The sequence below is a fragment of the Podarcis erhardii genome (assembly GCF_964252035.2).
Source record: "Podarcis erhardii genome assembly, chromosome: 5".
In the NCBI taxonomy this organism is placed as follows: Eukaryota; Metazoa; Chordata; class Lepidosauria; order Squamata; family Lacertidae; genus Podarcis; species Podarcis erhardii.
The window spans coordinates 73,749,616-73,764,817 of record NC_138509.1 but is presented as its reverse complement, the minus strand read 5'-3'; the positions used below and the strand labels follow the sequence as shown (position 1 = coordinate 73,764,817).

Below are 15,202 nucleotides of genomic sequence, written 5' to 3'. Positions count from 1 at the left end.
GCATGTAGTGATTTAATTTTTGTTTTAATATTTGCTCTGGCATACATATCAGATTCTCCAGAGAGCGCAGTAAGAATTATTGAGAAAATCCAGCAGGTCAGATGAAATTAATCCATTCTGCGAGTCTCTTCGTCTAGCGGTTTTTTCGTCTTGCGAAGCAAGCCCATTGACGGCTTAGCGGATTAGCGGCTTAGCGGCTTTTAGCGGTTTATCGGCTTAGTGGATCAGCTGATAAGCAGCTTAACGGCTTAGAAAAAGGGGGGGAAAGGAAAAAAAACCCGCAGGAACTTGCAAGACATTTTCGTCTTGCGAAGCAAGCCCATAGGGAAATTCATTTTGCGAAGCGCCTCCAAAACGTAAAACCCTTTCATCTAGCGGGTTTTCCATCTTGCGAGGCGTTCGTCTTGCGGGGCACCACTGTATCAGCGCTTCAGCCATTTTCTACTATTCAATATAAATGCTACCTTTACTTCTACAGGATTTTTTTATTTGAACAAATGACAGGTTATTTACCTGAATAAGAGTGTTGGGTCCCCTCGCTAGAAATTGGTGATGTTCCTCCAATTGCAGTAATTCCCTTTTTCTTGTTTATGGATTTCCGGAAGGATTTGCTAATATCTTTACTTTTCAGTTCCTGAATAACCTGGAACAAAACAGAGAGGAACAGTTTCTACATGCCAGACTCAACAACAGAAAATATGATGCACAAGAGCTACCCGAGGAAAGCGCTTACCTATGTACAGAGGCTAGGGGACTGCATTGAAAAATTCAGAGAATTATGAATTTTGAAGGATAACTGCGTATAAAGTTGCATATTGCTCTGGAAATTTCTAATTAGGCAAGTTCATATTTAAATGCAAACAGAACTTAATTTCTCTCACACTCCTTCCACCTTCCAATCCTTTTCCAACTAGTCCAAATAACTACTTAACCCAACCACAGTATGTTTTAATAAAGCTGTAATGTCAAATCAGCAATGTAGGAAAAGGGAAGAAAATAAGAGAAAGGAGAGGGAGGAAATAACTAAGCGGGGTGAAATAGAAAGAAGTGGGCAAGTGTACATCTTCCTGGAAGGGACTCTATAGAATAAGGAAATATATCACTAGTGCAAAATATAACACCAATTTCTTCTCTCTCTCTCAAAAGTGCATGCAAAGATACTGTGATTTCAGATTATGCTAAAGAAGCACTTTGATTTTTTTCTTAAATGATGCAAATATGTTTAGGATAATTTTACATTATCGTTATCAGCTAAAGCTGCATAATAGAAGCTGAAGCTGCATAATAGCCAATCAACTATGTAACCATTAAGCTCTTTTTCCTTTCAGACATTACTGGAGATTGCTAATTGCAGTCTATATGGTATATTCACCCATCATCCCGTTCAATTATGCAAGCCCTCCCTATCTTCCGATGAGACACTTTGAAAAGTTCCATCTTTTAATAGGCTACATCACTCCTGCATCATTAATCTTTAAAATGCACTACTTTCAAAGTGCTTTTAAATACTTTTAAAAAAAAAACAGCACAGGTTAGCTGTCACCTTGTAAAAACAAAAATGCTCTGCACCGCTTTTATGAAGTCTGAAAATATTACCTGGTTGATAAATGTTTCTGTGTTAGTCCTGGGCTCTTATAACACATCTGTTAAATGGCTAGCATCCAGAACCAACCAGGTAGTTTATTAATAAAAAAAGAGCAGCAACACAAGTGATACTCTTATTCATGTCTACTCAGAGTTAAGTTCCACAGGCCTCAATACAGCTTATTTCTATGTAAGTGTGTACAATGGTACCTCAGGTTACATACGCTTCAGGTTACAGACTCCGCTAACCCAGAAATAGTGCTTCAGGTTAAGAACTTTGCTTCAGGATGAGAACAGAAATTGTGCTCCAGCGGCGTGGCGGCATCAGGAGGCCCCATTAGCTAAAGTGGTGCTTAAGGTTAAGAACAGTTTCAGGTTAAGTACGGACCTCCGGAACGAATTAAGTACTTAACCCGAGGTACCACTGTACAAACCTGCAGCCTTAAGGAGTAATCCAATACTAGAAATACGCTGCCTGAGGGGCTGTAGATGGTGGAAGCCCCTCTATTCCCTTTGCACGCCATATATGCCACCAACGTAACAGACCAATACACACCCCACCAGCACTCTGGTTTCCAGTAACTGCTTTCCAGTTCCTGCTTCTAACTGTGGAGGCAGAGCATAGCATTCATGGCTAATAACCATCAATAGATCTCTTCTTTATCTTCGGAGCTAGGTGCATGTAAGATATGGCAGCTATTGCATCCTTTCTCTCTCTCTCTCTCTCTCTCCTACACACACACACACACACACACACACACCCTGCCAGCAGTGCTTCTTGTATAGGATTGCTCAGTTTGCTGTAGCAAAAGCAGTAAAATATTCTTCCACCAGGTTGAGGATCAAGACATTTATTGTGGCATGGGCTTTCACTGAAAAAAAGGTCTATTTTAGCCGATACATTTGATAAAGAAGGATCTTCCATTTATTCTCAAAACTATAAACCTTTAAATTGTTATTCTGCGTGCGTCTGGTCACAAGCTCTTTCTTCCAAACCCAACATCATTGATGAATACCAGTGAACGTTATGGAATCAGGAACCCTACAGCCATTCCTCAACTAATGTGGCAGGCAAATCCATTCTTTTACTGCTCACATTCCTGGTGTGCTGATACAGTACATAAAGGTGTGTTGTGTAAAGCAAAGCTACAGTATGTAACCCAATATGCTTCTAAAAGCACAGTTTAGTAATGGCCTCATGCTTCATTTATAACCAACAGTACTAAACTAGTTTACTATGGGTAAACAACAAAGCCTGAGAAAGTGGTTGACTTACTGATACAAATTCTTCGAAGTTGATTTTGCCATCCTTGTTGTTATCAGCCACTGCTATAATTTTTTCTACAATTTCCCGGACTTTATAGCCAGGCAAGGGAAGGCTTGCTTCTTTGAAAAGATCCTGAAGTTCGTAATCACTGACATAGCCACTGTTATCAATATCTGTAAAGATAAAATATCATACCTGAGGAATCACTTCTCCTCACATGAACCTACCCAAAACCTGCATTCATCATTCAAGGCCCTTTGTTGTGTGCCTCCCCCAAGGGGAGCTGCAGAAGGTGGCAACATGAGAACAGGCCTTTTCCGCAATGGCTTCCTGGTCGTGGAATGCTCTCCCCTGGGCGCAACATACATGATATATTTTTTTTTTTCAACCTGTTGTTTTGCACAAGTCAGGTATATTGGAAAACTTGTATCTCAAATCTAAAAAAAAAAGGCTGTGAATAGAATGGATCTCAGGCTTCTGGAACTTATAGGAGCCACTACCTTATTTTTGGGTGACCCTGTTTTCATTCCAGACTGACAGCAAACTCAGGTGGCTGAGTGCCTACTAAAGAGAATGGCAGCCCCTTTTCAACAGTCAACTAAAAATGGGGAAAAAATCCAAAGTTGCTGTCAGCTTCCTCACTCCTGCCAGAAGACTACCTATCTTGAGATACTCATGCCTTCCTATATTGACAATGGACAACTGACTGTTTTTGTAAAGCAATGAATGTTATACTCTTTCTGGGTACCTTATGTTGCCTTATTCCAATTCTAAAAGCTCCATTTTCACTGAAGTATAATTTTTCAGAGGCTATTTAAAAAAAGAACACAGCATGCTTGTTGTCTGCAAGCCTTGTGGATAAAGACTAAAGGGAACCTAAAGAAGCCAAAAGCTTTCTGAAACCATTTCAGAAAGCTGAGCCCTAAAGGTGTACAAAGGAGAAGAGCAACAATTTATAGCCTCAGTTAAGCATGCTATTGATTTTTCTTTTTTTCAAGTGACAAAATTATCATAACCTTTAGCTGTAGAGTTATTTATTAACAGTAGCCTCTACAAAATAAGCAAGTATCACAAAGTACAGTTCTCTTGAGCTATAAATGAAGAGCAGTGTGAGGAAGTAAGGGAATCCTAAAAGATTAATCCATAGACCTTCAATTGCTTCAAAATATTAGTTTACATTCTATTATAAATATTGATGGGAACTGTGGTCTTTGAAGTGAAGCTGGATATAATCAAGATTATTATTCGCAAGAAAAAGCAGTGAATTGAGTTGGATCTGAAGGTTCCCTTCCACTGATGGAAGCTGTCCTTCCATTGGAGAAATGAGAACCTAATCCAAATTGACATATTTTAAAAAAATGCAATGTTATGCATTCAAAATCAGTCCCCCCCCCTTTTTTTAAGAAAGAGAGGATATTTCTTCCCCTCCCCTTTGGCATGTGTAGCTAGCGCATTCAAATGTCTTTAAACCAAAGGGACAGAGACAGCCTATGAAACACTCAGGGGGGACTATGGCATGCTTCTTTAAATGGCAATCTGTTTGGCCATCCCAGAACAGGACAGCTCAAAGGGCCTGCAAAAGCTCTGCACACATACCTATTTTACTGAATGCTTCTTTTAGTTCCTCCAGTTCCTCACGAGAAATGGTTGTTATGTTATTCTCCATCTCTTGATTTCCAGTTGTTTTCAGTTCTTTATTCCTAAGGATAATCAACAACGCATGTAACAAAGCGTACTCTAGATAGAAAGACACAAGCAACTGAGCAATGGAACTGTGCAGTAAAAGTATTCTGTAATTAATATTATATCAATTAGTATTTCCAACCTATGCTATTTTGAGTACCTAGACACCACTACCAAACCAGGGACAGTACATGCTTTATTCCCATAGTTCTCACCATGCAGATACAACTTTATCAGTAACAACAGCTGGCCCAATGAATGTCTCCTGAATGATGACAGACGCAGTGGTGTAGTGGCAATTTAGCAGTGCAGGAGCTCATCATGACAGCTCCTATAGCCATGACCCCACAGACAGTCCAAAAAAACAGGGAAGGGTCATGGCTCAGTGGTACAGCTTCTGCCTTGCATGCAGAAGGCCCCAGATTCAGTCTCCAGCATGTCCAGGTAGGACCAGGAATGTTCCCTACCTGAAGCCCTAGAGACGCTCTGCCAGTTAGCGTAGACAATAATATGCTAGATAGATCAGTGGTCTGACTCAACATAAGGCAGCTTCCTGAAAAATGCAGCAACTGTGCTGATCCAAGATATATTACACCACTCCTCAGAGCAGCACTAAATTGCAGCTGAGTTACAGAACAGTAAGTTGGCAAAGGGCCACACAGCGATCAGCACGTTGGACTTTGGCTTGGGAGCCTGGGCTCACACCCGTGAATAGCCATAATGTTCACAGTTGCACCTTAGGATACTCACTGACTCAACCAAGCCTATCCCAGGGTTACTATGAGAAGGGGTGGTGCTGTGGTCTAGACCACTGAACCTCTTGGGTTTGCTGATCAGAAGGTCGGTGGTTCGAATCCTTGCAATGGAGTGAGCTTCCATTGCTCTGTCCCAGCTCCTGCCAACCTAGTAGTTTGAAAGCACACCAGTGCAGGTAGATAAATAGGTACCGCTGTGGCGGGAAGGTAAATGGCATTTCCATGCGCTGTGGCTTCCATCACAGTGCTCCACTGCACCAGAAGCAGTTTAGGCATGCTGGCCACATGACCCGGAAAGCTGTCTGTGGACAAATGCCAGCTCCCTCGGCCTGAAAGCGAGATGAGCACCACACCCCATAATCGCCTTTGACTGGACTTCAACTGTCCAGGGGTCCTTTACCTTATGAGAATAAAGTGGGGTAACCTACACTCAAGTGTGCCAATCTGACCTCGAAAAGAACATAAGAAGAGCCTGCTGAATCAGGCCAGTGTCCTGTCCTCTCAGAGGTCAACAACAAGTGGGACATGGGCACAACAGGTCTCTCACTTGCTGCTTCTGACAGAAGAGGTGGAGCACATCCATCATGCTTAGCAGCCAATGAGAGCCTGATCCTCCCTATTCTCTCTTAAAGCCATCCAGGTTGGTGGCCATTGCTGCCTCTTGCAGGAGTGAATGCCAGTTTAACTATACACGGTGTATAGGGAAGGGACAAAAGTTTTTCTCCATCAACTTTCACCGTACCAGGCATAATTTCTATCATGAACGATGAGCAAGATAAAGATGCGTACGTTAAACTGCAAAGTAGCCTACAATCTGCTATTTCATACGCTGGTGAAGCTCATTACAAACCGACGACAAGAAAGCAATCTATATTTCCCAACATATCTTTTAATATGACACTTTTGTGTCTCTTAAAATAGTGCAAGAAAGGCTTTCACCAGGTAGATGAATAAATACAGCAGATGGTGTAAAACAGGCACGTCTAAAGTCCGTTTGGGGGGCCTAATCCGGCCCGCTGGTCGGTTTAATCTGGCCCCTGTAGCAGTTTATTTCCTGGGGTAAAATCCCCAAAAAAGGTCAACAACTTCAATCCTAAGAAAAGCTCAGCAACTTTGGGGTACAATTGTAAAAAAAAAGCTCAACAACAACAATGTTCACTTCATCAAATCTGGCCCTCTTTTAAAAAAGTTTGGGCACCCCTGGTGTAAAATCAAGGTCAGTGACTACTGCAACATGTCCTTGATAAATAATGGTGCATAAATAGCAGATTTATTCCAGACTCTCCCACATATAACTCCACTTTATTAGTTACTCTGCAAAGCTTACTCAATGTTTTTGAATTATTGCGACCAAGAGGGGCACTCTTGCACTATTGTACAACAAAGGCAGGAGTGGGGGTCAGAGATCTGGAACTTTTGTGGCATGAAAAGTTACAGCAGGAAGTTAAAAGGCATTTGCTGATGTAAAACAAGGCAGCATGACTGCCCCAAAACTTTCACAGGGACCATTGAAAGCAGGATCACATATAACTGCCCCAATCCTATTGTATCAGCCATTTACATTTTTTAAAGCATGGTAATTTATGCAATTAATATAATATCACATCTAGCCTGGCCCTTAACTGCCAAAAGCTATGGAACAGAAAGATTAGCTCTAGGATACTTTGGGAGCTTTTATTGCAAGAGAAAATTGGACAGACCACTGGCAGTGATGCTTTATGTACACAATGGGGTGGAGGAGAAAGTACAGGCAAGCTGCATAATATGAACCAATAGTTGCCTCCCAACAATATTATTCTTTTCCTTCCCTTTATGCAAACAAAATAAAACAAAAATAGTAATGTTAATATGCACATGGCTCATTGTCTACTGCAGACACCAAACTGAACACAAATGGTGAATAGCGTCGATGATGATCTCAATCAGTTTATCTATAGAAAAACAAAACAAAACAACCACCAGGTTAATTTAATTGTTAAAGTTGTTATTAGAGACCCTTTTCCGGATGACCCAACGCTGAACTTTAGGCAGGTAGTGAATGGGGAAAGGGCTTTTTTGTGGTGGCACCCCTAATTCTGGACTGTTCTCCCAAAACTGTTCCTTAGGCACCCAGCTTGAGGAACTTTAACTGGCAGACTAAAACTTTTCTGTTTGTCTAGGCCTGGGATGCCCAACATGGGACCCATGGGCCGCAAGGCACCCTCTGACACCCCACTTGGTACCCAAGGCCACCTGCCCCTCCCATTTAAAAAAATAATAATAATTGAGGAGGTATATGGGGTTGTTCGGCTGAGCAGCTTGCCTTCGTTTTTCCCTGAGTATTATTTTTGGGAGTGTGGGCAAATGTTAGTAAGCATTATACAGGTAACAATCCAAACAGCAAATATAATTTTTTGTCTAAATAATATTAGATCTATTTGTAACAATTTTTAAGCAATGATCATATAACACTATGCTCTGACCTTATTGGGATTAAAAATACATTTTCTAGAAATCACATCTTGGGGGAGTTGTGAATTTTCTGTCCCATTATTCTGTCATTATTTTGCTACTTACACTAAAACGATTCAAGGTGCGATCTTGGAGTATGATTTTAAAAAAGAAAGAAATGAAGGGGGGGGGGGAGAGAACACAAGTTGCAATCCTACGCATTTCCACTTGGAAGTAAATCTTATTGAATTTATTGGACCTTCTGAACAAACATTCTTGAGATTGTGGGTGTTTCCTGAACGGGCAATAAACCTAGCTGCAGAAGTAGGGTTTGCAGTAAGTGTTCTGCAGTTTGCTTGTGAAAAGCAGCAGTACTGCAGTTGGGACAAGCAGGGAGAGAGAAAGTGAATGCAGAGGGACAGAAAAAACTGCAAGTTGGTGGGAAGTGGAGTATTTTGCAGTGCTGGACATCCTCTGGGGATCTGATGCAAGTGAGCAAATCTGCAAGTTTGTTTGTGCTAACATGAGGATTAGTATTAGTGCAAGGGGATTTATTCATCTCTGAAAAACCAGGTGGGCTGAAAACAATACCTTTCCAGCATCTAGTGCTATGGGCAATGCTCACCTGAATTCAGAGAACAGAGAGTGAAAACTATGGTAGTTCATTTATTGCAGCTGTTCACAGAACAAGGACTAGGAACTGTGCCATCTCATCCGATACTTTAATTCTGCAGAATGTACTTTGATAACACTTTGCATTGTTTACGAAGACAAGACACATTCATCTCTTATGTTTTAAAGATCTATATACTACACTGTTATTGTCAAAAGACGATTATTCATATAAATAAAACTCAAGACAAGCAAAAGAATAAATGTGATTTGCATCCTGTTCTTTGCACGACACTCATCATCTGTAGTGGCTACATTTTAAGCATGCTTGTGAGAAAATTCCATTACAACTGTGCTTCCTGTAAGTAAAACTTGGCTGAATACCATTCACTGGCTTTAAACTCCCAGGTCCATTTCCACAGTCATAAAACACTCAGTCCAGAGAAGCCCATTCAGCATTTTAATGGGTTATCACAAACTAGCTCTTAACTTTCACCATCAGCCTCTCTTAATAATAATAATAATAAATTTTATTTATATCCCGCCCTCCCCAGCCGAAGCCGGGCTCAGGGCGGCTAACAACACTAAAACAGTACATTATAAAAACATTATAAAAATTAATTAAATCAAAATTGATGGCAACCATAAACTAAAGTTTTGTAAAGATTGCCAACGGAGGGAGTCAGGCTGCACCCTGGCCAAAGGCCAGGTGGAACAGCTCTGTCTTGCAGGCCCTGCGGAAAGATGTCAAATCCTGCAGGGCCGTTGTCTCTTGTGACAGAGCGTTCCACCAGGTTGGAGCTGCAGCTGAAAAAGCCCTGGCTTGACTTACACTTTAAATCTGAGTTTTAAAAGAAGCCAATTGGAAAACACTTATTTATTACCCTCAATCCTTAAGACAAATTTTGAAGAATGTTCCCTGTTTAAAAAACAAACTTAAAATCTTGGGTGGCCTACAAAAACTTCTGAGAGAATAAAGCCGCTATTAAAAGGGGTGGGGGGAGAGAAAGCTTACAAACTAGAGACAGTTCAAGCAGCAATTATAATTGGCAAAGCTGGCTCAGCAACCAGATTTTTTAGCTCACATTTTAATGGGCATGAGCAACCAAAATTTAGGACAGCTTTCTCATAGGAACATATTTCAAACAGGTAGAAAGCATAGTTTTGGATTATTCCATAGCTGTGGCAATGTGACCACACTTCTCTCACCAGTGCTACATTCTGAGAAAGTTCCATATTTGAAAGCCACATTCTATATAAAATTATGTCCAGTTTGTCGATTTTGAGCTCCTGGAAATACTGGCTCCACAAGTCAGTGAAGCTGCAAGTATAATCAGTTCAGTCCTTGCCAAAGCAGGACTAGGCCATACACGCTAATGCTAAAGATTAGCACAGCAGATCAAGATACAGAGCCACTGACTATGCTATTTAGTCTCTCATTAGTGAAATCTAAAATATAATTCTCAAACACAGATTTGCACTATTACTGCCAAATCTCACTGTGTCGGGGGCGTGTGTGTGTGTGTTTCCTTCACACTATGTTTTAAGAAAGTCAGCAATGCTTATTTCATGAGATGTAGGTTACTTTCACAACTAAAAATAGAAGTCAGTGCCCTTGGATATAAAGGATAACTCGCCTGACTGCCGGAGTTGGGGGAGGCTAGCTAGAAGTATAAAAGTTAAGCACCTGTGTGAGTTTAGCAACAGGACAAGACGGCGAGGGAGGTCAACCTTCCCCCTTCCTTTTCGTTCTTACAAAGCCCTGCTTCCTACATGAACAGACCCAGCAAACAAACAGTAGTTACGAAGGCTATGGATGGGTGAATGTGCCAGTTTTGTTTTATCTCATTTTCTCACTCTCCCAGCCTTCAGTTCAGTTCTCCACATTTCCACATCCATCTGTACTATATTAAAAATAATAATAATAATCCTTGTGAAAATTCATCAGCACTTTAGTCCATTTCCCCAAAAAGACACCTATTTTGCAAAACAATTCCCCCCCAAATAACGCATTTCTGTATGTTATTTTCACCAGTATATGCATTTATATGCACATGCTACCCTAGTATGTGCATATTTGTACACAGAGAACTACACTGCAAAATTTGGAGAAGTGTGAACTCATCTGCAGTTTGGTTCCTGCTTTGTTTTGCAAAGTGTGAATTCAGCAAGTTCACCTTTAAGTGTGAACTTAGTCAGATTTCTCCTCCATCCCTAATGAAAGCAAGGAATATTGGTGGAAAAACTCTTTTAGGTCAAACCCTTATGAGTAAGCTGGTGGGGACCAGCAATTGGCAGGGCCAGAACAATATCCATATATACACACCAAATCCATATGCATCCAAACACCACCACCCATTCACAAGGGGGAGGGCAATTCAGATATAGAGCATAGTGGTCTGAATCCACTGGGATGGGGGCTGCACTGGATATTTGTGTAAAAACTATGTAGTTAGAGGAACAGCTAGACAGCAAAAGCAATATATAATTAGACAGCTTCAAAAAGGCAAACAAAATCATGGAGGATAAAAATGGGTTGCCATATGTCTGGAATTTCCCAGACATACCCGGAATACTTTATCCGAAAGCAGGGTCCAGGCAGAAATCGGCTAAATGTCTGGGAATATCCAGACTTATGGCAACCAATGTCAGCAGTGTTATTTTTGCCAATTTCCCTTAAAATTACAAACTAAAAAATGCCCAAAGCCTTTGTGATTTTGAAAGAAAAGCTCAACTACTTTTCTCTTTTCTGTCTGGATTTTCACTTTTTGAAATACAGCAACCCTAATAATAAAGACCATTAATGCCTACTAGCTGTGGTGGCTTTAGGCCACGTCCAGGATCAGAAGCCTACCAGTTTCTGCACATGAAGAAAACCCTCAAATCCTGTTTGAGATACTCTATCCAAATGGCCAATATATCCGATTTCATACAAACATTTCAATTTGGATACTTTTGGAAATATTTCAGTTTTATTAGCTTTCATAAAATTGAAACCAAATAAAAACTTACTGGTTTACAGCACAGTTCTGAATTGGGTTTCTTTACTATAAGGAGACACTGTTCTACGGCAAATGGATGCCGGATTATTGTTACAGGAGAACATCTCCGATCCAGATTTGAAGGGACATAAGGACATAATAGCAGCCCCTCTGGATCAGGCCAAAGGCCCATCTACTCCAACATCATGTTCTCACAGTGGCCAACCAAATGCCTATGGGAAGCCCAGAAGCACAACTTGGTCCAACAGCACTCTCACACTTGTGTTCACCAGCAACAGGTATTCAGAAGCATATTGTGAATTCGGGGGAAACATCTTGACACAGCCCACATTTGCACTGTCACTAATATTTTGGTTCCATCTTTTTACTGGTGCAATGTTTGTTTGTATGGCTCAGTACAAATGTCACTACTCTAAGGAGTCGCAAAGCGGCTAACATTCTCCTTTCCCTTCCTCCCCCACAACAAACACTCTGTGAGGTGAGGCTGAGAGACTTCCGAGAAGTGTGACTGGCCCAAGGTCACCCAGCAGCTGCATGTGGAGGAGCGGGGAAGCGAACCCGGTTCACCAGATTACGAGTCCACCACTCTTAACCACTACGCCACACTGGCCGATTGAGAGGAACTCAGTTAATTCACAGATCCATATAAACCCCTAATAAGTCAATACTTGAGCATGTATGTTGCCTCCTCAAAATAGCATTGTGCTTGAGGCAATAATAAACCTCTGTGGTGTTTGTTCTTTGATGGTCTTTTTCTGCACACAGGTTATCTCACTTGAGGTGCAAGTCATAGAGCAGGCATGTCCAACAGGTAGATGGTGATCTACAGGTAGATCCCTGGATGTCTGCGGTAGATCACTGGCGCCCCCCAACAAAGCTCAACAAGTTTGGGCCCCCTAAAAAAAGTTCAACATTTTTGCCCTGCACCCCAAAAAAGGGGTAGATCACTGCCACTACTCTGTGAGTAGATCGCAGTCTCTTGGGAGTTGGCCACCCCTGTCATAGAGAAATGAACATACAAATGTGTACTTACACTATCAATTTTCAGTAAATCCAACTTTGATTAAAATTAAGTTTATAACATTTTAGCCACTACATATGTGTGTGGAAGGAAAAGTGATCACTTGACGATAGCTACCTACCCCTTCACTCCTCCCCCCCTTAAGCATTGTGCCTCAAGTATTCATACATAAAACAGTCACCCAAATTCATCAATAGTATCAGTTTCACAGTTTGCTTAGCCTGCATGATTGAAAAGGATCTTAGCACACATGTGCTTTGTATTGTATTCCGCTTCAGTAAGAAAACACTACAATAGAAAAACTGGATGCTATGGAACAGGCAGCATTAAGATAACATTTTCTCTGAAATACTACAGCAAGCAGAGCTAGCAGCAGCACCAATATATGCCAGGTTGTCTAAAAAAAATGCCCTTATAAGGACTTCTTTTTTTGTTGCTGGAGTTTGCTTGACAGCCTTCTGAGATATAGTATTGTATGTCTTTCCCTAGGCGGTTATTATATCCTGATGGTGGGATATAAATAGCTGCAATTGCAAGGTTAGGTTTTTTCAGTCAGAAAAGTTAGAGCCTTCTTTACCTGAAAGTCTTCAAAGGGGCTAGACAACCATGGAAATTTGATTCACTAAAAACACAGAGAAGCAAAACAGAATAGCAGTAAAACCACTACTAAGGAGCCGGGAGGTGGGGGAGGGATACTTTAAGGAATCATCTGATCATTTTAACAGACAGGTGGGCTCATTAAACCCTAAAAGGAGTGTCCTACTTCTCTTAAACCAACACCTGCTTCCTCCCCCACAATCCTTCAGCTCCAGCGGTGGAGATCTGCCCCTCCACAGGACTAACTATGCCAATCCAGAGAAATATGAGAAGAATAAGCATTTGGTCTGGCAAACAAGTAGGATGGCCACTTAAACAACGCTCCTGCAGAAAGAAAAGAAGGATGCATCATTAAAAAGGAAGACAAAAAGAGAGCATAGATTGCATGTGGTAATTTATATGTACAGATGTACTGTAATTTAAATAGAAATAAAACACATCTTAGAGTAGAGGGAAGGTCCGTGACCAGGGTGCCTGCTCGCTCTGGGCTCTTTATGAACACAGACTTTGGACATTTGTTTCAGCTAAGGCTTGGTCTACATGCACAGCAAAATGACCAGGCAGAATCCTGAGGCAGTGAAACCTATGACTTGTGAGTAAAGTTGTAGAAAGCAGTAGACTTTACTATAAGTATGTCATATCATTTTGAATATTCCCCCATTTTTGAAAAAAAACCCCACTCATTTTAAGTTTAAGTTTCTCCTTATTCGAAGAAATAAAAATATCAATGTGTTATGTACTGAGTTGAATACTATCCAAAATGCAGCAGTCTGATTGGTCCTAGAACAATAAGATCCAAAATGCAGCAGTCTGATTGGTCCTAGAACAATAGGATTCAGAATGCAGCAGTATGATTGGTCCGCAGGAGTCACCCAATCCAGCTCCAGGTGGAAGTGAATCCACAACCTGATTGGCCTACAGGAGAATCCCAGAATTAGCCAATCATGTGCAGCCCATTGTGTAAATAATGTATATAAAGCAGATATTGTGGGGGAACTTCTATTCCTCCTCACCACTATGAGCTGAATAAAGAGCATGAAATCCACTCTCGACTCCGAGTATATTTCAAGATGCAATAAATAATAGTAGTAATAATTCTAGAACTTCTTTGCTCACTTTCTATGTGACTGCAGGTTATATTTGTAGCAACATCACCTGCAGAAAGGGAGCAAGTGAGCCAGACACAGGTTTACCACTTCAGTCAGGGCTAAGCCTTCAGAGGCCAGAACTCCTGCAGTGAAACTGGGGGCTAATCGGCTATTTTAAGGCCACTCCAGAAGCTAATAATGTAGTGATCAGCATAAATGTACAATAGGTCCCAGCTTCAGAAACAAATCTTCTACTCCCAAGTGCAATGTAGTTAATTAGTTATCACAGTGAGCCTCAGGAATTTGTATTATTGAAATATCTGAAAGACATTAACAACGGTATTTATTACAGGGGAATATGGCCTTCTGTTACCCTGCTAATTCCTGGCACAACTCTACATGGTTCAAAAGATTATTAGATTAGATGACTAAGATACTATACTACAACCAAGACAGGATTTTCCGTCATGGAAAGACTTTCCGCCCACAGTATTGATGTTCTACCTAGATGTATTTGTCTGAAAGAGAATGTAATCTACATGGCAATAATTATTAAATTTCCACTTCTGTCATTTTCTTAACAATAATAAAATACTGTAATAACACCTTCAAAAAGCAGAGAATGGTTTTAGTTAAGTATTTAAAATTTGAAAGAGCTGGATAAAACATTTTATTAGAGATCCTCAAAGCCCTTTAATGTGTAAAAAATATTTTATCTGTTGGTTCAAGGAAAAATTGCTATAAAAGGAGAATTCCCTGGATGTCAAGATCCAGGTGTGGAAATATACACTATTAGATCTTCCAAAATTTCCCATTGCCCCTTGCATAGGAAAAAACACACACACTTTGGTAAATTAAAGATTGGCTTACTTAAAAACTCTTTGAAGATCCGATCCATATGCTTCAGAAAATTGCTCAGCCAGTGAAACCTGGTGTCAGGGGTTCAGGGAGAGAGGCGCAGATGAGGGAGGAGACAGAGAGTGAGGGGGAAGGATTCCAGAGTGACGAGGAAGAGGATGACAATGACCCAAGATTGTCCATGAGTCCGTCCAGTGAATCGGAGGACTCCCAAAAGGGAGCCCCTCTGGTCAAGCCAAGGGGAGCTAGAGGGGGAAGCAGTCAGGAGCAGGGAAACGAAGGGGGAACCCCCAGTGGGAGTTGGA

At 41.0% G+C, this 15,202-nt stretch overlaps 1 protein-coding gene across 1 annotated transcript in view; it reads right to left on the bottom strand.

Moving 5' to 3' along the window:
* The window catches only part of PLS1 (plastin 1), a 51,856-nt gene that overhangs the window by 27,612 nt on the left and 9,042 nt on the right, over positions 1-15,202 (bottom strand). The window contains exons 2-4 of the mRNA XM_081862476.1: positions 4,448-4,551; positions 2,861-3,024; positions 514-643 (exon numbers count right to left, since the gene is read on the bottom strand). Of these exons, the coding sequence (XP_081718602.1) occupies positions 514-643; positions 2,861-3,024; positions 4,448-4,517 (364 nt within the window). The 5' untranslated portion in view covers positions 4,518-4,551. The remainder of the gene's footprint in view (positions 1-513; positions 644-2,860; positions 3,025-4,447; positions 4,552-15,202) is intronic.